This window comes from Neolamprologus brichardi, chromosome 7, assembly GCF_056152115.1.
Source record: "Neolamprologus brichardi isolate AB-2024 chromosome 7, ASM5615211v1, whole genome shotgun sequence".
In the NCBI taxonomy this organism is placed as follows: Eukaryota; Metazoa; Chordata; class Actinopteri; order Cichliformes; family Cichlidae; genus Neolamprologus; species Neolamprologus brichardi.
The window spans coordinates 11,517,190-11,538,138 of NC_142110.1; the positions used below are offsets into that span (position 1 = coordinate 11,517,190).

The 20,949-nt window shown below is 41.9% G+C and overlaps 1 protein-coding gene across 1 annotated transcript in view; it reads left to right on the forward strand.

The window, feature by feature from the left end:
• Positions 1-20,949, forward strand: part of igf1ra (insulin-like growth factor 1a receptor) — a 72,657-nt gene that overhangs the window by 39,918 nt on the left and 11,790 nt on the right. Inside the window, exons 3-12 of the mRNA XM_006789385.3 lie at positions 10,606-10,906; positions 11,871-12,007; positions 12,540-12,684; positions 14,367-14,575; positions 14,687-14,813; positions 14,931-15,166; positions 15,272-15,439; positions 15,710-15,917; positions 19,918-20,201; positions 20,696-20,838. Of these exons, the coding sequence (XP_006789448.2) occupies positions 10,606-10,906; positions 11,871-12,007; positions 12,540-12,684; positions 14,367-14,575; positions 14,687-14,813; positions 14,931-15,166; positions 15,272-15,439; positions 15,710-15,917; positions 19,918-20,201; positions 20,696-20,838 (1,958 nt within the window). The remainder of the gene's footprint in view (positions 1-10,605; positions 10,907-11,870; positions 12,008-12,539; positions 12,685-14,366; positions 14,576-14,686; positions 14,814-14,930; positions 15,167-15,271; positions 15,440-15,709; positions 15,918-19,917; positions 20,202-20,695; positions 20,839-20,949) is intronic.

Below are 20,949 nucleotides of genomic sequence, written 5' to 3' on the forward strand. Positions count from 1 at the left end.
GACGGGGGAGAAGGAGGAGGAGGAAGAACTGAACTCTCCACCCACCCTGAAAAGAGGAGGTGAAAAAATGGGGATAGAAGCATGATGTCACAGGCAGCCAATAGGAAGTGTGGGCTGGGGACTGTTTAAGGCCTGTCAGCTGTCCTGCTCCATCCACATAGGCAGTGTGAGGTCAGGCACAGCTTTATCCATCCCCTGCCCCATGTCTGGTCACCGGCCTCTAGCTTCTGACCCTTGAGTCCACGCTCTATGTATGGCATATGAAGGTCCTGAAGCGAGGTCTCACTTAATGCACTAGCTGAACTGCCATTGAAACACTGCCCCAAAACCAAATATGGTACAGATTAGGTGGAGAGCTGCAGTTTGTCATTTTGTATTGTTTCCACACGCTCTTTATCATGACTACTGTTTGTGTTCGAGGCCAGAAGTGAATGGGGGACTTGCGTCATGGTAAAATCCGATTAACACCGAAACTTAGGTTACAAATGAGGAGCTACGTCTGCGTTGAGCCTGTGAGAGAAACTTGCTGAAAGTGACGTAACCCACAGTTTGTTCAGAGACTTGTAAATAGTAGTTCATTTCTGCTGCAAGGCTTTGTGCAACTGGCATGATGTTGGGTGTTGCTGTTACTCAATTACTAATAAGGATAAACCTTTACAAGTCCATTGTTGACGACACTGTAGTGGTCCTTTAGTGTCGTTCGTGGCTTTACGTTGACATGGTAAGCCAACCTTTTGGGCTTATTGTCATTTTAAGACACATGGATTTAATGGGATGTTTAAGGTAAAGTAGCTCTTATTTATGATATCCAGTCACACCCTTTTGATGTGAAAGGATCGAGTGAGAATGAGCTAATTGCTGAATGCTGCCAAACATTTCCCGTCACCGGTCCTGTTTGGCCTTATCAGCGTGCATGTCAGTAGTAAGTGTCTCTATTCTTCTGTGTTGTTCAACTGTTTATGAGGAAAACTGCAAGCCTTTAACTCCTTGTGCCGAAAGGAAATGTTCAAAACAAGCACGAGGTTTGTGTGTATTCTACTGGATCAGTACAATACTGTTTTACTGTGACATCATCTGGGACTGTGGTATCTTATCAGGCCATTACACTTGAAAGACCTAGCCTTAAGTCTTAGTGCAGGCTCTCTAGATAAAGAGAGTGATTCATCGTAACTCTGGTGCTTGTCCTTTTTTTTTCTGTGTATGAACACTCAAGAATTCTGCTCAAGAATTCTGCTCTTGCTCTTGACGAAGGCGGTTACACTTTTCTCCTCTCCTCTCCTCTCCTCCCCTCCTTTAGCTTCCCTGCTTAGCCTCTTGTGTCCTTGTCTAGTCTCGTGTTTTTTGTATTACTTTTCCCTGGAACACTCTCTCACAGTCCGTTCTCTAAAACCTAAAAGAGAATTATGGATTTGATCAACTGGTCCCTTAATGCAATTGACACCCCTTTCTCAATGAGAAGTTTCTGCTTGGGTGAGCCTGAGTGCTGCAGATATCTACCTATTCGGAACCATGATAGCAGGGTTCTTGCTGATCGGAGCTGGCTTGGCCCTGACGTATCGAAGAATTAAGGAAGCGGAACCGGCTGTTCAAACCCCCACAAGGCTGCCCGCTGGGATTGAAATGATGGGATGAGGCGTGAGTTTCTCATAATGGGCTCATTGAGTGCAGCACGAATAAGATCTTGGAGAAGCTTACGGCTGCCGTGAATACTCAGAATAAGACCTCTGAGTGCAAACTGGATTACATCTTGGAGGGGCTCGCTCGGAACAACACCTCTGACCGCAAATTGGATTATATCTTGGATAAGCTCACTGCGGTCGTGAGTTCTCAGAAATCAGCTCTTTGAGCACAAGAATGACAACATCACGGAGCGTAAGTCTGATAACATCATGGAGAAGCTCACGGCTCTCCAACGGAAGATTGAGAGACCAGTGTCGGACTGTTAGAACAGCTTTGAAATTCATGAGTTGTTCGCACTAAAGTAAAAACCTCCATCACTTCATGCGGATACCCCTTTGGCGCCAGCTGCGGTCTCAAGGCTGGAGCTGAATAACAACACCCTGATAATGGACTGTGTTTAGACTGTTCTTCCCATTCTATGCAAGGCCGCCTAGGTTGGCTGGAAGACTGTTTACTTAAGGCAGGGCGAAGGACACTGTCTCAGCTGAACTCTGGACACGCACACACATACATGTACACTGATATGCACACACTCACCCCCCCTCCAAACGCCTTCGACGCTTATTCCCTTCCGATGCTGATGGTGGATCAAGGAGACCAGAGTTTTTTTCATGTGCTACATGCAGAGGTGTTTTTTTTTTTTTTTTTTTTATCTCAAACTGATCTCCCTGTTGGAGCTCAGTCTGGGAGGAGTTATTTTTTTTCCTTATCTTTCCTCATGTGGTGCATTTTCCATTGTTATACCTCTCTGACCTGTCTTCCCCATGTAATGTTTTTGTGTAATGTATGTATGGTCAGAGGGTAAGATGGCGCCGCCATTGCGTGCAATAGGTCAGCAGCCTTAACATGAAATTTCCCCTTGTGGGACTAATAAAGGTATATCAAATCAAATCGAATCTTGCTTCTATAACAACATCAAAGGGAGGAAAAAGGAAATCCTAAACCCAGATGTTATTCATGAAGCGACTATTGGGATTGGTGGCTCCATTAAGGTGCCAAATACTGAGGTGTGTATCCTAAAGAAAAGAGAGCGATGCACTGAAGAGATGGGCAGAGTAACAACACTGCAGTCTGCCTGTGTGTGCCAACAACCAGAAAGTGTCTGCAGACATACAGAGGTTTTAATGTGGGCTGTATAACATTTTTTAAACTTATAAAATGTTTTTATTTAAAGTAATCTCAAGCAATTTTAGGCTTTATCATCCTCTCGCTATCACAGAGGAGCAATCAACTAATGGCCTCCTCAGTGCTAGCAGAGATCTCCATTTTAACCTGGTGGGAGTGCTTGCAGTGAGCACAAACATATCCCCATCAGCTTTTTAGCTCAAGGCAAATGTTGCTGTGCTTAATCGGGATTAGGACCTCTTTGAAGTCGATGTGAAATGAAGATTTGTCATGTTGAATCCAGACGTCATGCAAGCAGGGATAATGTATGCCGGATGGCGCACCAGGATGAAGTCTGGGCACCGTGTGTCAGAGTCGTCGATGGTCATTTACAGAAATATGCACTGGTATGAGAACCGTTACTGTTCTCTGATGTTCCGATGATGATTGGCTAAGATTGTCTGCGGACTAAAGATGTTACACATTTCCCTGATTGCAGCACTAAAATTCAGGAGTGTTTTTTTTTAAAGGTGTTTATTAAAGTTTAGATTGGAGTGGGTTGGAATATGTTGAGAATCAACATTGGTCCATATGGCTGGAAGTTCTGTCTGATGGCATGTGGGTACACAGCCAGGTTTTAAACTGTGCCTGCAAACATCCAGCGCCTGAGCCAAAAGAAGCACCAAGTTGTTCATTTTATGACCAGCTATGTTGTTTTTTTTTCCAATGTTGCGAAATAAATCTGTAACGATTCATCTTACAGTGTATACATGCAGCTATGAAGACAATCACTTAACAGGAGGGATTAGAGTGCAATGCGTAGAAGGCTCTTACTAACCCTGACCAGTCACTCAGCTTGCAAAACAGTTAGTCAACAGAGGAGTCCAGGAAACGCACTGTATTTAATGAAAGAGATCTGGGAAGTCAGGTATTTTTAGAAGGCACCTTTAGTAAGAGGAAACACCTCAGAACCTCTGAAAAAATGCCCAACTTCTCTGCAAAGTTTCTCTTTCCATCCTTAATGTCTATCTAAGGCTTATTTAGCTTGTTAAGTTCAGGGCCTGCAGCTGAAACATTTCTGTAAATATCTGTGAACTTCATGACCAGATCAACTTTAGACATGTCAGGCGAAGCACTTACTTGCCAACCATTAGGTACGAGTCACACAGTCAGTTTTTGCAATAATGCCTTCTTTAGATTTGTCAGTGCAGCTGAATGTGCTTTTAATTTGAACTCCCCCTCTGAGTCATGACAACCACTAGATGTGAGTCTTGAGGATAATTTGGAGAGCTGCTGGAGAGGCTCATCTTCATGGCTACAAAAAACACTCCAGGGGTGATGAGCTGGGACTGTGGGGCTATTAGTCGACTAGAAGTCAGGCCCACAGGGATTCAGAAGGTCAGCTTTGATACAGAGAAAGGCCTCAATATTTGACTTCCATCGAGTATTCTTTTCTAATGAAACTGGGGAAATTACTAAAACTACTGTTTGTTATTGAAACAGTTGCCAATTAATTTTCTGTCACTCTTAACTGACCTGTCCTGTCAACCATGCATTAACTGCTTCAAGCTAGAATTACAAGATAGAAGAAGGATATAGTGTTCAAACACCGAATTATTTAACACGGGTGCATCTCTAACTTTAATATAAAGACCTCGATTAACTAAATGTTTGGGCTTTTTACTATTAAATTATTAGTTAGAATGAGGATTTTGCCTGGTAACATCCGAATGCATAGAATATATTAATCTGTGTGGTAAAATGTCACTTTTGAAGGATATTCTTACTCACTTTTTCCATTGTTTTAGCACTTTAATAGCTTTCAGGCCGTCCTCTGTCTCTACAGCGATAAAAACAAAGTTCTTACATATGGTGCTGCATACCTGTGTCTTTTTAGTGGGTGCAATCAATCAACAACAAAGCAACAACAACAACAACAACAACAGCTGCAGATTGGGCCAAGGCCCGAGGGCCTAAAGAAGGTGTGTGTGTGTGTACGGGCGCATGTGTGCGTGCCTGTGTGTTGTTGTTGTGACTGAGCTCGAGTGAGGGGAAATACCACGCATGCCTGAACACACAGACCAGCACATAGTTGTGTGAAAAACACATTGCTGTTCTTTAGAGGGCATGGGAGTGGAAAAGACCCAGAATCAGTGGGACAGGGAGAAATGGGCTCACACACACCTTTGTGCGCAGGCCCGAACAGAGATTTAGGCAAGCTCATCTGAGCCAGCTGTCTGCACGAGAAAATCGCATCACGATGCCGTGCAGCGTTCCTCTTCCAAACAAAACCCCCTCTGATCAGCGAAACGGTCGATCTTGCCGAACGTGCGCAGCCAGACACAATCTGCCTGAAAAAGTATTTAAAAAAGAAAAAAACAAAACCTCTTTAGATTAGATCGTCCCAGCACTTAAGACTCTATCGCTGTTGGAGTGAGACCGCACTGGAATCTCTGATGCGGTTTGCCTTTGGCTGTGAGCAGAGGAAGCATCCTCTCTCCAGCCGCTCGGGCTGATGTGGTTTAAACAAGTGTCTGGAGTGATCCACTGGGGGCTCCCGGGGAGGATCGGGTTGCCGGATGAGGATGTGGCCTGATTGAGCTCAGGGAGATGGGAGGGTCAGCCTGGGATCTGGACTGCAGAAGGCCCTGATAGGCCCTGCTGTTTGCTACTGTACAGTTGAGCTACCTTGCAGTCTGCTTTCAGAGCTGGTAACCTGAGCTCAAATGCCTTGACTGTGCACAGGCAGGCTGTGCATCCCCCCAGTGCAGTGGATCACTGTAGCGTGCAGTCGAGTGAATGCTTTCATAAATGGAGGTGATATAGAGATAAATTTAATTACGTCCTGATGAAGCTACGACCCCATTTATAATGTGAAGCAGCATCAGCGGTGTGATTGACGCCTGATGTGCACGGCTTCTATCCTAACAGCCTTCATAGGCAGTCACAGCAAAGTATGTGGTGGTTGTGTTCTTTTTATGAATGTGCAATATTTTCAAAATGCACATTTTGTGTTAATTATAATGTATTTTTATGGTTTTGTTTCAAACTGACGCATTTTTTAAAATCACTGACAGTTTAAATGTTACCTATTACATCCTGAAAGGTTGTCCCACCTTCCGCGTAGCCCAGCCAGGTTTGTTATTTACGAATGTTCCACTAAAGGGTCTGTTCAGGTTTTTCCTTAACTTATGGTTTCTCTAAATCTGTGGAAAGGTCATGCTTAATCACTATGGTTACGACTCCCCCTCCCAGTGCCTGCTCAAGAGAGGACTTGTTTACCATCTCTGCTCCAGACTCAATAACATGTCAGTCATCTGGAAAAGAACCTCCCCTCCCAGCTGCTATTGGTCCAGCAGACAGCTAACAGTGTAAACCCTACCCACCTATATTCGGCACCCCCTCCTTCTCCCCTGAGCCCCACTGTGAATAATGAATGATTTCCTAGCTGTCTGTTGGTCTTCCTACTTATTCTAAATGACTCCAGGAAGACGCACTGAACTTTGATGTGCAGAATGACTTGAAGAATGAAACATTGTTTGTTGGATAATTTGAACGTTTCGACATGACTGCACCTGGTTGGTTTGGGATTAGTGTAACATTTTACCGCATTACTTATATTTTCACGCGCACTTCATCTTCAGAGGTGGCAGTGGCCAGCTGGCTGTAAACATGTCACCAGCCTTCCAGTGTAAACAGTGTAGTAGTCTACTTGCACAGTGTGCTCTCCGGCAAACAAGACATGACTCGCATTCAGATGAGGAGAATTGCTGCACTGCAATCCTCTTCCTCTCAAGTAATGCACCAGTTTGAACCAATAACATTGAACCTTCTCACCCATCAGACAGACACACGCGCACGCACGCACGCACACGCACACACACACCCTCCTGAAAACAAACAGTGTTGAAATTGAACCATCTTGTTATAAGATTAAAGCTGCTTTTTGGTTCATACAGTGTTGAGGTGAGTACTGTGGGTTCAGTAGGGGGCTATGGGTGGTGGGAGACAAATGCACTTCCTATAAAATCTGTTGTATGCCTACATTTTTCTCATATTGTATTTGCATTTTCCATGTCTGTAAGATTTTCTCTCCTCTGACTGCTCTGTAATCGTGTTTGCAGCTAGTTGTGGAAGTTGTTACTAGGGATTAACATTCTCCTTGTTGAATTCTCCGTAGCCTGGAACATTCTGCAGATTCTTCTCATAGCCCGGCAGCTGGATAATACCTTTAGAACAAAAACTAAACTTGTCAGCCTGTCTCCCTATTAGCAATGCTTCCTCCCCCTGCTGCTGTATTTAATGGTGACTATAGCCAGGGCCTCGCCAGCTCCTCAGAAGGAGATTCCTCTGTGCGGATTGTTGTGCCGTTTACTACTAATGAAACGAACCTGGCCACTCCTCGTGTCGCAGCGGTCTGGTGAACAGCGGGGGTAGGCTGTTGGTTGGCTCCGATGTTTGACCAGACAGTGTTTGCGGAGGGGGAGAGGAGGGTTGTGTAAGTACTGTGAGAGAGGAACAACATTATAAGGTCCCCTAACCCAACAATCAGCAATTTGACTTTTCTGCAGGGAGGTGGGGGTGGGATTTGCAAGTTTTGAAAAGGTTACTTAATGCAGTGTGTACTCAAAAAGGGTCAAATCCAGACCTGCAGATGCTCCTGATGCATTCCAGTTCATATTAAACATTTACCCGGGGGACTACAAGGATGATGACGACTTATCTTAAGAGGAGCCCCTTGTTAGGTAGTCCCTTTCCTTTGAAGTAGTGGAAACCTACATTACCCAGCATAGCTATGTGTAGAGAGCAGCAGCGTGGAAATAGGGCTGCATTACGACCATCTATAAATAGGGGATTGTATCCTTGATACCACGGGTTGTTTGGTCACGCAGTGAAACCGGGTCGACTTATATGGATTTAAGACGGTTACTCCCCCTCCTCGCCTCTGTCTGCTTTCCTCTGTAGGAAGGTATGCATGTTTGGGATTTTTCTTCATTGAGGAGTCGTTTAAAATGATGCAGAAAGAAGCTCCAATAAGGCTCATTAGAGTTTGCTTTGGCTGCCCCCTTTTGGTAGGATTCCAAGAAAATGAAGCCACGCTGTTTTTTTTTCTTACTAAATGTGCAACACCAGTCGGCCTGCTCTGGCATACTAGAGTCAGCATCATGTTTCTAATCAAATCATAGCTGCTACATGCAAGTATGTGAGTGTGTTGGTATTTAGTGTGTAGTTTAAAAAAAGATATTTGGTATTTGTACTGGACCCAATCCAAAACAGTTAGATACACTATTGGTGAAAATATACTGTTTGTGAAGGAGCCGCTCGACTCCTGTCGTCACAGAAAATGTGCATAGAGGAAGATATACATAGATTATGGCCTTTCCCACGCTGAGTATTATACTCATGTCATCATGCAAATACTTGTTGGGGTGGTGCAGTATAGAACTATAATTATGATTACGAATTATAATGTGGCATGTAATTAAACAAATGATTTAAATACGCTATTCAGTAGCTTTCTGGTCATATAACTCATTCAAATTTTAGTGATTCCAGTACTTCAAATACTTGAATTTTTTTTTTGTCATTAACTACTGAAACAACCAATATGTGGCCCATAATAAGAACACTTATTGAGAATAGGTTCTTGTTTTTTAAAAAGAAAAAACACATTTCTTAAATTTTTGTAACTAACTTAAAAATATTAAACTGAAGGGAAATTTTGAAAATGAAAAAATGGGAGATATTTTTATTTCTATATTTAAAATGGAATATCTGTGTAGGCACACATACTTTTACTTGCACATTGCAATGATGATCAGAACACCTCTTTCCAATCAGTTTAACACAGGTAAAGACCTAAAGGTTTATTAAAGAAGCTATAAATTAGTCATGGAGATTTCATACAACTGTGTGCATTACCTCCTTCAAAGAATATTGCTAATAATTTTGTTTTCATAATATAAGAAAGACGTATTTGAGAAACCTTGCAGAAATGAGAGTCTCAGACTGAGTATGCATTTATTCCGCAGCAGTGCTGATCTGTACTGTGAACCGTTTGAACCTGCACAGATGTTTTGTGAAGCAAGGGGAAGTACCCTTCCAGAGATTAGCCCAACACAAGGGTTTAATTTTCTTTACTGATTAACAAATTGAACACAAATGAAACGCAATGCACCCAAACCTGCCTTTAATTTAAAATCAAATAAACAAGCGGAGCAGAGAGTCCTTTTCTGCAGCGTACACAAATATTCACATATCCACATGCATGCTAACACGTTGGACACACATGTGCACTCTTCATTCAGACAATGTCATGTGTTACGAGGAAGGCTGAAACAATATGAATGAAGTAATTTGTGTATTGTCATGGTTGTGCAAATTTTAATAATAATATAAAAATAACACATAAAACATATTGATGGCATGTGTGTACTCGTGTTTTCTTTAAGCTCTGACTCTGCATAGAGAAATCACGGTTGCTCTGCCTCATTTTTTCACTTCATTTCATGCAAAGAAATTTGTCTTGTAGTCAAAAGCACAACAATAAATGGTAAATAACACACGTCTGTGGAGGCCGCAAAAAGCATTGCTCTTTCCAAATAGTTTCTATGTAAATTAGGCAGATTTAAGAAACGGCGATAAATAACAATTAACAAAAAACAATAGATTTATTATCTGTTACAGAGGGCAGCTTTTTTTTCCCCCCAAGTGACTCCTCAGCTGCTATTTGTATAAAGTACAGTGTCACCAGGCCTTTCACAACCACACAGATTCCCACAGACACAGACACACACAGTCCAGGTGTTTTGTCTATGGAAGTAGGCTTATCTAAAACTAGGGCACCCCTGTGTCTCATGATTAGCTAGCGGTGGGAAACGTCTGCTTTCTTCTCGTTACATCTGTTTTTCCTGAGGAGACTTTCTGTGAATAGGCTACAGTAAAAAAAAAAAATGCTTTTGAACATTAAAAACAGACGTTTCCTTTTGCTTTTGCTGTTTTCATATGTCACTGTTCATTTAGAGTAAGACAGATGGGATTAACACAAGTACTTAGGAAGACTACATACAAGCAAAGATCGGGGTTTTGTAGTGTGTTCTTAGCTGAATGAGTACTTTCCCATAACTGTCTTTCCTGCATCAAAGTTTGGACTTGGAAACACTTATTCTCTAGTGATGACGACTCGTATATTAACCGTCCCGTTTCAAGCTCAGTCAGATAAATCTGACTAACTGTCTGTCCTTCCAAGAAATGGGAAAATGCCGCGCTTTATTGATAACATATTGTTTGCTGCTTGGTTTCTGAGTGATGCCCAAAAAACAGTGACTATTATTCATGGTGCTCGAGCTTAATTCGAAACACCCTGCACAATCATTTTCTGTGGGAAGTGATTCTTTGTTAGACGCTGTAATAGAAAGGGTGTGATTCTCTTCCACCATGACAGAATATTTGAAAGTTAAAGAATGCATTGTTCTTGCCTAAAACCAAGCACAGCAGGCCCAAGAAGTCAAGCTCGGCTACAGTGTGGTGATGGTAAAGCTAATCCCCTTCTACACATCCATTCATATAAGGCCTTTGCAGACCACTTTGGAAAATATCTCCTCCTTTTAATGCAATGTCTAACTAGCTATTTCTCTTCCTACATCCGGCTTTCCATGTATATGGATGGAATGATGCTTTCTGCAGAGACTGCACACCGACTCGTCTTAACCTGTGTATATGGAACAACATTATCCTTGCATACTTTCTTTGTTTAGGGTGTTCTCAAGCCATTCTATATGTCTGACGCTTACTTACCGTGTCTTTCTCTGTCTCTGTCAGTTTGCCCGAAGCAATGTAGGCTTGCCTGTACGGACAAGGGGGAGTGTTGCCACAACCAGTGCCTCGGTAGCTGCACCGAACCCAACAACGACATGGCCTGCTCTGCCTGTCTCCACTACTACCACGAGGGTCGGTGTGTCCCACACTGTCCCCCGGGCACCTACAAGTTTGAGGGCTGGCGCTGCATAACCATGGAACTGTGCGCTCAAGTGCATCTGGCCAGCGATTTTCACTTTGTCATCCACGATGGAGAGTGTATGCTCGACTGTCCCTCTGGCTTCATACGTAACGAGACTAATCGGTAAAGATGAATCCTTTATTCTTACTTCAGGCCCTGATCATTCTGGAAATACCATGGTAACATATGTGTTAAAGTAAATACATTCACATTATATTAAGTGTTTTCCAGGCTTGCCCATCATTCTTAACACTCTGTATTTGAATTTGTAAGGGTTATAACCTGACTGCTATCAAAAGGAGAGCCACAGGTCTTGGTATTGTTTCTGAAGTAGATGCATGTTTATTCTGCAGTGCCCACATACACTAAAGCACTGTGCACTTAGGCATAATGAATCTATTTGCATGAAGTATCCTTCAGCTGAACTTCACCTGACCTCGGCTCTTCAAAAACTTCCTTTCTGCAAAACTGGAAGTGCTAGAGGTTTTAGAGTATGCGGGCTATTAATGTTTCAAGGTTTTTCCCAGACTACTTAGAAAGTGTAAAACGTGCTCAACACTTGCCACTGGTAGATTTTACAGGCTAGCAAATAAAGGTATTAAGAAGAGACTTGGCTCGAGTGTCCTAAAACTTCCTGTACTTAACATCTCCCAACCAAGAAGATACACACACACATATATATATATATATATATATATAAAACACCCTTTTTGTCCCGTTTTGTCTCTTTCGGATTTGTCTGTCTGTAAAGTTTCCATGCAGCCTTTCTGCTGCCGGATATTTTTTTGGCCGTACGACTGATGCTCTGTCTCTGAGGTCAACACAATGAGTCACTCTCTCACGAAACCGAGTTCAGTCAAGGGCCCATAAAAGATTAAACTCTCCGTGTGAGAGGTGACCTTGTATCATGCACTGAAATTATTTGCATGAATTCTCTGGAATGCTTGGGAGCTGGGGAGTGAGCAAATTTTTTTCAGGGCGTGGTAGAAAAAGTTTTTCTCTGTATTTCTGACACTTTTTTTTGTTTAGTTTTTTCACATGGCTCTTCTTGCTCATTCACCCCTATATTTGCTTCTTCTTTATACAGTATGCTATGCAGTGCTTGTAATGGCCCGTGTGATAAGGTCTGCAGATCCACTGTCATTGATTCTGTGAATGCTGCCGAGTTCCTGCAGGACTGCACCTACATCGAAGGCAATCTGGACATCAATATCCGCCGTGGAAGTGAGTGCAGCTCTGTACAATGAACATTCCTCTTAGAAGCACATGTACTTTACATTTTGGTGTGGACTTCACTACACTGCTATGCTGTAGCTAAGCAGACTATAGCTTTGTACACTTAAAACGATGAGTGTGAGCCAGTGAATTATTTAACTTGGCCAGAATCTGCTACACGGTACTTAAAAGTAAACTTTTACTGTCTACACTCACTATACTACAGCTTGTTGCACTTGACTTCCCTACATTTATTATGTTTGGAGGTATAGTAAAAGCAGAAGGGCCGGGTGGAGCAACATCACATGTGCTTTTTTGCACTCTAACTCAATTATCACATTATGTTATAATGCTGTTTATTGTTCAATTGATAGAGTGGCTCAAAGGTAATCCCTGTATATGATAAAGATTAATCCGTTATGTGTTAATTGGCGGATTTGGATTGGTTATCACAGTAGCAATAGATTTTTTTTATAGCTTTTTTGTATTTTTGTGTGACCAAATGTGTTTTGTTTTTCTTTGTTAAATCTCTTGTCCTCAGATAATATAGCCCCCGAGCTTGAGAGATTCATGGGATTGATCCAGACAGTGACGGGCTATGTTAAGATTCGACACTCCGACGCTCTTGGCTCGCTGTCCTTCCTCAAGAGCCTACGTTACATCAAGGGGCTGGAACTCATCGACAAGTAAGGCTCGACTGCCCTTTTAGGCTGAGGTAGCGTGCACGTGCGAAGCGAGAGAGAATTAGAGGACATGAGTGGATCGGAGCCAAGCAGCAAGCATACTGTTTTACATCCATAGATGTCAAACTAACCTCTTGTTGATAAGAATGCTTTTTGCAACACTTTTCACAGATATCGCAATATCCTTATAAAATGTCATGCACAAAGGCTAGATAAGTGACTGTGGCTACTAAGGCAACACATATTTTACAGACAAGGAAGTTAAAAAATACAAATCAAGTTAAAACAACTCAGTCTGAAGCAGGAGCGCTAAACATAACATCAGAATCAGCCCGGATATAAAGGAGAGTATAAGTTTTTTGACTTATCATTGGATTTTCATACATTTTATGGCTTTTTCTGCCGATAAAGACCTCCCCCACAGCCATTTATACCTTATCAAAATAGCCAGGTGTTAGTTAAAGAATTAAATGACAGAAAATGTTCCTTTTTTCCACTGTCTATAGAAATTTCAGTTTTAAAAATGAAAATGTTCAATTAATCAACAAAAAACTATGCTTACAGGAAATACACGAAGCAAGCTAGTAGAACATTTTCTGTGATCTGTTATTTATCATGTATAAAAACTAAGATGTGCTGTTGAAATTGCATCTCTATATCTTATGTTAAGATATCTCAGAGATTAGATGTGTAGATGAACTTCTTTGTACTGACAGGAATGCAAGTTTCACTCATCCGGCCCACTTAGGATCAGGCTGTATACGGGCCTTTAAAATAAGTTTGACTTCGCTTGTCTAAAGAGAGCTGCTATGATAAGTTTCAAATAATGGGGTAGACTTCCATACAAATATGCCTGAAAGACAAAATCTCAGTTTTGGGGATTTTTTTTGCACTCTTGACGCCTGAGGGAACAGCTGTGATTAATATGGTTATAAAACCCCGCCCACCAGAAGCAGCTAATCAGACTAACGTTGGCTTAAATGGAAAGTGATGAGATAAAATGACTCAGTTTATTATTATTATTATTATTATTATTATTATTATTATTATTATTATTATTATTATTATTATTATTATTATTATCATCTGTTCCAGTGGGGTGCAAAAATTAATATGTTACTGTAATTTAGCACAATAGGTCAATGAAGAGATGAATTAATAATAATATTAATGATGATAATACATTTTCAGTAAGATTTAAACAAAGTTAAATGTACAGTACATTAGTGTCTTCACTGTGATATTAACACTAGTCCAAGATACGAGTGAAAGTTTTATTTAGTGATGGCCAAAGGGGTCATGGGAAAGCCTGTTGCCCTTCTTGTTATCATTTCTCCCAGGGTTAAGTTTCACCGAGGAATGCTGTTGAGGGTGGCAGGCATTCCTTTCCCTCTGGAGGTGTTCATCTGTGTTACTCGGACTGGTAGAGCTAAAAGTGTTGGCGTGACAGTTTCTGTTTTATGTCCTCGTCTGTAGTAATGGAGGCCTGTTTTCAGGGAGACACACAAAGCCGAGGCCGTAATATCCACATCTGCTGGTCCTTAGTGGGACCACCAGGTGGCAAAAAAAAGCTCCTTGAACAACATTTAGGGGAACGTTATATCCTGTGAAACACTTTATGTTTTGTTTTTTTGATAGAGACTATACGAGGTGCTTCTTACAGTCTTTTGATCTTTTTTCCCCAGCATGTATTCATTCTCCGCCATCAACAATCAGAATCTGAAGTACTTGTGGAACTGGACTGAACACAACCTGACTATTAGCAATGGACGTCTATTCTTCCGTCAGAACCCCAAACTCTGCATGTCTGAGATCTACAAGATGTGGGATAAAACTGGCATAGCTGTGAAGCCAGAGGAAGGGGATTTCCGCAACAATGGCGAAAGAGCCAATTGTGAGTAAATTCGTGTGAATTTTTGGTCCACATTCATTCAGTCATTCAGCTTGTGTGCACGTTTTTACTTTATACATATGTCTCACCGGGGGCCCTCCTCTGCCGTGACAGGTGAAAGCCATATCTTGAAATTCAAATCCAACATCACATCCAGCCATGTGATCAATCTGACATGGGAGCGCTACCAGCCCCCCAAAAATGGAACCCTTATCAGCTTCATCATTTACTACAAGGAATCGTGAGTACACAAAGGCTTATTATTAGCCTCTGAGCATAAAGTCATTTAGTGTCTTACTTTCATGTCAACTGTCTTTTTTTTAAATGAAATTATTTTTTTTAAATGTATTTTTTGCAGTCCTTTCCAGAACATCACTGAGTTTGATGGCCAGGATGGCTGTGGCTCAAATAGCTGGCACATGGTGGATGTGGATCTTCCTAAAGATAATAACAATGACCCAAATGTCAAACTTCAGCACCTCAAGCCTTGGACTCAGTATGCTATTTTTGTGAAGGCCATCACCCTGCAAGAGAGCGACAAAGATGCCACTGGAGCAAAGAGTGACATCATTTATATTCGCACACACCCATCGTGTAAGTGTGACCATCACTTTTGGTTCTGTTTTACATTATTATTGTTGCGCAACTATATAAACACATGAACGACATAAAATAATCTAGTCTTTCCCCCCGGTACAGTGCCGTCTGTGCCTAAAGATGCCCGTGCATATGGTAATTCCTCAACAAAGCTGGTGGTGAAGTGGTCACCTCCACTTTTGCCCAACGGCAATCTCACTTACTACCTGGTCCGCTGGCAGCGTCAAGCTGAGGATAGGGAGCTCTACCAACATGACTACTGCTCCAAAGGTCTGCACTCCTCCTTATTCTAATAAACAGCCAATATGTCTTTATTCTCTGACCTTTCAAACCTTTCCAGTTACTTAGCGAAGGCCACTCAGTCTTTCTTGCATCATACAAACATTATTTGTTTTTTTAAACTAATCTTAATGGACAATTACCTGGAAGAGCTTTAGCTTGCCAAAACAAAAAGCTGGCCGTTGTAATTGGTAAGGTTAAATCCCACCCTTGCTAAACACTCTTTTTTCCTGGCTTTTCATTTCATATTTTCTTCAACAGACTTGAAGATCCCAATCCGAATCCCGGCGTCGGAGCTCACAGACATGGAAGAGAACACAAAGCCCACGAAGTCAGACCTAGCAGGGCCAGAAAAGGTCCTGTGCTGTGCTTGCCAGAAGACACCAGAAGAGAAGGACCGTGAGAAGGACGACCGTGTCTTCTTGAAAGTTTTTGAGAATTTCCTCCACAATTCCATCTTTCTGGCAAGGTATGTCACATCAGTGGCCTCCTTAAACCGTTTATAGGCTGTGACCTCCCTTTCAAGTGCAGACAGCTATCAGAGCACTGAATGTAATTGCCTCGTTGGGTCAATGCGAAGACTGAGGTGGTGGAACGGGTTTAATGGCTCCTCTGTGGAGCGAACAAGATCTGAGCATGACGGGTGTGGACGGACCTGACGGACGCTGAGCTGGCCCGCTGAGGCCGGCCCTTTTGTTGGGTGGAGCAGATGAAGGAGACATGCTGAGTAGGTTCCAAAGCCTCCTCAGCACTCATGTGGCTTTTTTATTGCTGTGGCAACGGTGGCACAGGGGTTGATGGGGTCTACCAGGCAGCAATTTGGACAAAACAAACAAACCCAGGAGAGAGACGAGATTAAAGAGTCTGAAGGGCCTCGTTTGGCTACACAATAGCTGCTTATGCTTTTGTTCCCCGCAACAGGACTGACATCTGTGTTGTGTTATCATTTCACTTGCTCGTGGCTATGGATGTTTCAGTGTTCCTCTCCCACAGTTCTTGGATAGGATGGGACAGGATAGACTGATGGATATTCATTTGTTAAAATGATGACGTTTATTTAATTGAACAGCACTGACCTTTTACTTCGTCGTGCTGTTCATGGAATTTGATCAATATGTTTTGGAGGAAAACTGCTAAAAATGGCTGAACCGTTATCTATCTACACCTCCTCTTCTCTCTGGCTGTGCTGATTTGTTTCAGTAGAAGTGTCTAGGAAACTGGCGGGTGGCAGGTCCCTGGCCCTCAGCGAGGAGCTCGGCCAGTGTATGCACAGCCTCTCCACTGTAACACAGCCAACATTATTACAAACCACTCTAGGGAAAATGAGGGAGTTTTTTTCTTTCTTTCTTTCTCAAAAGTTCAGGGTTTAGACCCAGGGTGAGGGAAAAGAGGGTGCATGAAAACAGAAAGAGAAAGAAAAGGAAATGTTTTCCATTCTGTCCTTCTCAACTCGGCACTTCACGCTACTCCTCCCCTTGCATGCTCTCTTTGTCCGAGGCTTTTTTTTCCCCTCTTTTTTCTTTCCTGTAACGAGGCAGCTGCCAGGAAATGTACAGTGAATCCATCTGGAATCTAAATGAATGAGGGAAGAGCCCCATCAGCCGTAGAAGACAAGTAGAAAATAAGGAAAGCAGACTGATTTATGGGGAAAAGGAAGGGGGCTGCCTCACGATGAATACATGCAGATGAGGTGAAAAGGACTCCCTGAAGTTGCCTCTTCTTCTATCAGATGTTTCACTATTATCCATGATCCTGTTGTATTGTATGAGTTGCCAACTGCTTACAATGTGCCCCACTAACATAGAGTGAATGTGTAGTCACGGCTTTCGTCTCTGGATTCCGATGCATAAAGGTAGAGCTTTTTTAGCAGGTGAGGCCAGGGCACTGTAGTAACTCAGTAGCTACAAAGCATGTGACAGGTAGCAGATGATTTCTTTTTTCTTATTTCACTGTCATTATCGCCCATAAAATGTCTGTCGCCTGCTCATTTCTTCTTCTTCTTCTTGGCTTTGATGAACGGCTACTGTCAGAGTGAATCAGTGTCACGCGTCTTTTGTCTGTAGTCTCTACCATGTTGTCAGTTTTCATGTATGTGTGATGTAGTCAGTAATAACTAAAAGGCTGGGCTTTGGTTTGCTGGACTGCAGCACTTTTAGCTGTCAGAGAGGAATGCTGACATGTCAGTGAAACTGCTTTTCCCACATTTCTGTCTTTGTCTTCCTGCAGGTCGACTTGAAAATAAAACACGCATTCTGTAGCTTTCGCTTAGTTAGCTTCTTAGTTTAACATGGTAGTCTACTGTACTGCGTAAAAGAAGAAGTCCCATCCAGCCTCCAGCATAGCTACTGCCACTGCACTGAGCTGACCACAATTACGTGTGATTTTGTTAGGGCCATTGCTCCCTGCTCTGAGGACTCAGTGAAGCGCACTTAGGCAGTGCAATCGACTCCCATTCCCCAATTCACAGACTTACTTTTGTTTTAAAGTAAGACAAAAGTAAGTAAAATAAAACACGCATTCTGTAGCTTTTGCTTAGTTAGCTTTTTAGTTTAACATGGTAGTCTACTGTACTGCGTAAAAGTCTTCAATTTTATATTTTGCTAGGAAAATGGGGAAACGTGTAGAAGTTTATTGAAATGTGCAAACATGCAAGCTTTCTTTGTAAATTGTTAAAGTCGTCTTCATGAATAGTTCTCCGGGCGTCTCCAATCTCTTCGAATTTTTGTTGTTTTTTGTTCTGTTCTTTGTCAAGCTGCAATAATCTTGAGATCCGGTTTTTGGGGAGGCCGGTCCATGACTGATTGTGTTGCACTGTGTGTTTTGCTATCCCGTATGGTTTTACTTGCATTGTCAGTGTGTTTGGGATCATTATCACTCGAAAAATGAAGCCTTTGCCTTTCTTACACGTTCCAAATGGTGTCGCATAACTTGATCATTCCACCAATTTCGACAAAATCCACGACACCACTGGCCGAAATGCTGCAGACACATCTCTCCTGACCTCCTCTGTCCATTGCTGCTCACCTGGACCCGTTGTCTTTGGCAACTAAAGAAATACGTCTTTGCTAAGTTATCTGCTATGCGTAGGAACAACACCGCTGCATCCCTCGAGCTGGGTTCTTTTATAACAATTTAATGATTCAGAGATCCGTGTTAAGTTGCTTAACAACTAAACTAAACAAAAAGTTTCCCTGAAAATGCTCAGAAAATCAGAGAAATACCAAAGAAAAACTTTGAAGGACCTTCGGAAAGAATGAAGAACTACTGCTCAATGTAACTTCTAAAAATTAAAAGAAAGTCTGGCTTCTTGGAAGCAAAATATAAACAAATCAGAGCTGAATCTTTATTGTCATTACAGCAATGAAATTGAGGTGCAATTCTCTCAGTGCAAAAGAAGAATAAAAAATAAAATAAAGAATATATATATTTATACGTCTATAACAACAAACACAGTTGTTTCTGTATTGCACCACTTGCCAGAGTTGATGTAAATGCCAACGTTATAAAGAGAGAAGAGGTGGCTCAAGATTTTTGCACATGACTATAGGAACAAATTCTTTTTTCTGTGGATTTGTGGTTTCTGTTCATCTCATGAAAAAATTACAAAAAGTAGATTATATGGATTTGAATTATTAGTCAGATTGTTAAAAACACTGTTTAATGGTGTTGTAGACCAAATAATGAGTCTATTAATTATTACAAAACCAACAAATTATTAAAGAAATTAGCTGCAGTTCTAATTCTCAGTGTACAGTTTGAGTCATTTAGTTGAAGTTGCTATTTTTCTCTGAGCTAAGCTGTCTAAACCCAGTCACTTGCTCATGTGACTTTCTCCTCATTCGGTTTTAGACAACCCCCAAACATGTCTGTGTACGAGCTCTATAAAGGGCATCAGTAACGCTTTTATCTTCTCAGTCACAGCAACTGCTTTTTTTCTTTGTCTGTCTGTCTTATTGACCACCCTGCATCTTTCACAGGTGGACAAGATGTCCTGTGGTATCTCCTATTGCTAAGGTCACAGCTGTCATCGCCTCTTTGCTTTCAATTATGATGATGTCCAGGTCTTGGCAGCTCCACCCAGTATCATATGAACTTTGAGTGAACTGAAGGCTAAACATTACTTTTCAGAGTTTAACCTTTTGTTTTTTTTGTTTTTTTTGATCGGGGTATGTTGGACATTAGCGTTAATGTCTGTTTTTTGCATTTCTCTGTCAGTCAGCCTCTCAGTGATCTAATGACCTAATAAGCACAGCACAGCTGGGAGTAGCAATCACTCCGTGCTTTCCATGAAAGATGTTTAGCTTTGCGCAAACATTTTTTCAGGAGGTATAAACCATCACTGACATGCTACAATAAGGGTTCCAGGACATACAATGCACCTTTTTGTCTTTTGTTTCCCCAGCACTGCTCATTGAATTTTAATGATCTGTGCTTCAGGTTTTATATTCAATTGTGTCTTTGTATTTCAGACCTCAAGAGCGTCGGCGCAGAGACCTTTCTGGTACAGCAAACAACACACTGTTTTATGAGGGCGGCAGAGGGAATACCACTCTCGGCGCTGGGGATAACAGTACAGATGGCATTCCTCCTAACGTAGAGTTCCCCTTCAGTGAAGACAAGAGCACAACAGAGTATTTAGAGATCCCTAATCTGCGGCCCTTCACCGTCTACCGCATTGATATCCATGCGTGCAACGAGGTGGTGGGGAAGTGCAGCGCTGGAGCTTTCGTCTTCTCCAGGACCAAACCTGCAGGTTAGAAACATAATAAAAAGCCTGCATTCAACTACCTGTTTTCAGTAATGCTGACAAATATAAAGAGAGTGCATTTCTTTTATTTACCTGAAAAAGTCACAAATATTACGAAAAATGGATATCGGGCAAAAAACACTGGAAAAGGTGCATAATGGTGAAAAACACTTGGTCAAACATCTCACACTTAGTTGGGTTAATTGGAAGGAGGTCGGTACCATGACTGGGTATAAAACAAAGCTGAGCCTTTCGGAAATAAAGGTGGAGAGGGTTAAAATATAAATGTAATATAAAAATATAAAATCTCTCAGTTTTCAAATAGATTAAGGATTTAAAATGACTCCAAGCGATTGTGTTGTTTTTGTTTTCATTTACACAGCATCCTTGCTATTTTTGGTAACATAGCGGTGTAGAAAATGGAAAATGAAATGTGCTGGCACCTTTTCTGAAATTAAATATCCTTGTTTATATTATTGTGGTTGTGCCTGTTCCCCCAGTCAAAGCGGATGACATCCCCGGCAAGGTGATTTTTGAGAGGTGTGACAAAATCGAGGGGTGTGTGGTGCTGCACTGGCCAGAGCCCATTATGCCCAATGGACTCATCTTGATGTATGAGATCAAGTTCCGCTTGGGTAATGAGGTGAGCTGGACTGGGGTAATTATAGCTTATTATCATAGGTCATTTCCTTTTTCAACATTGAAAAGCCTGGACTCCATGACTATCCAAATACTGTAAACAACTGAAAAGGCT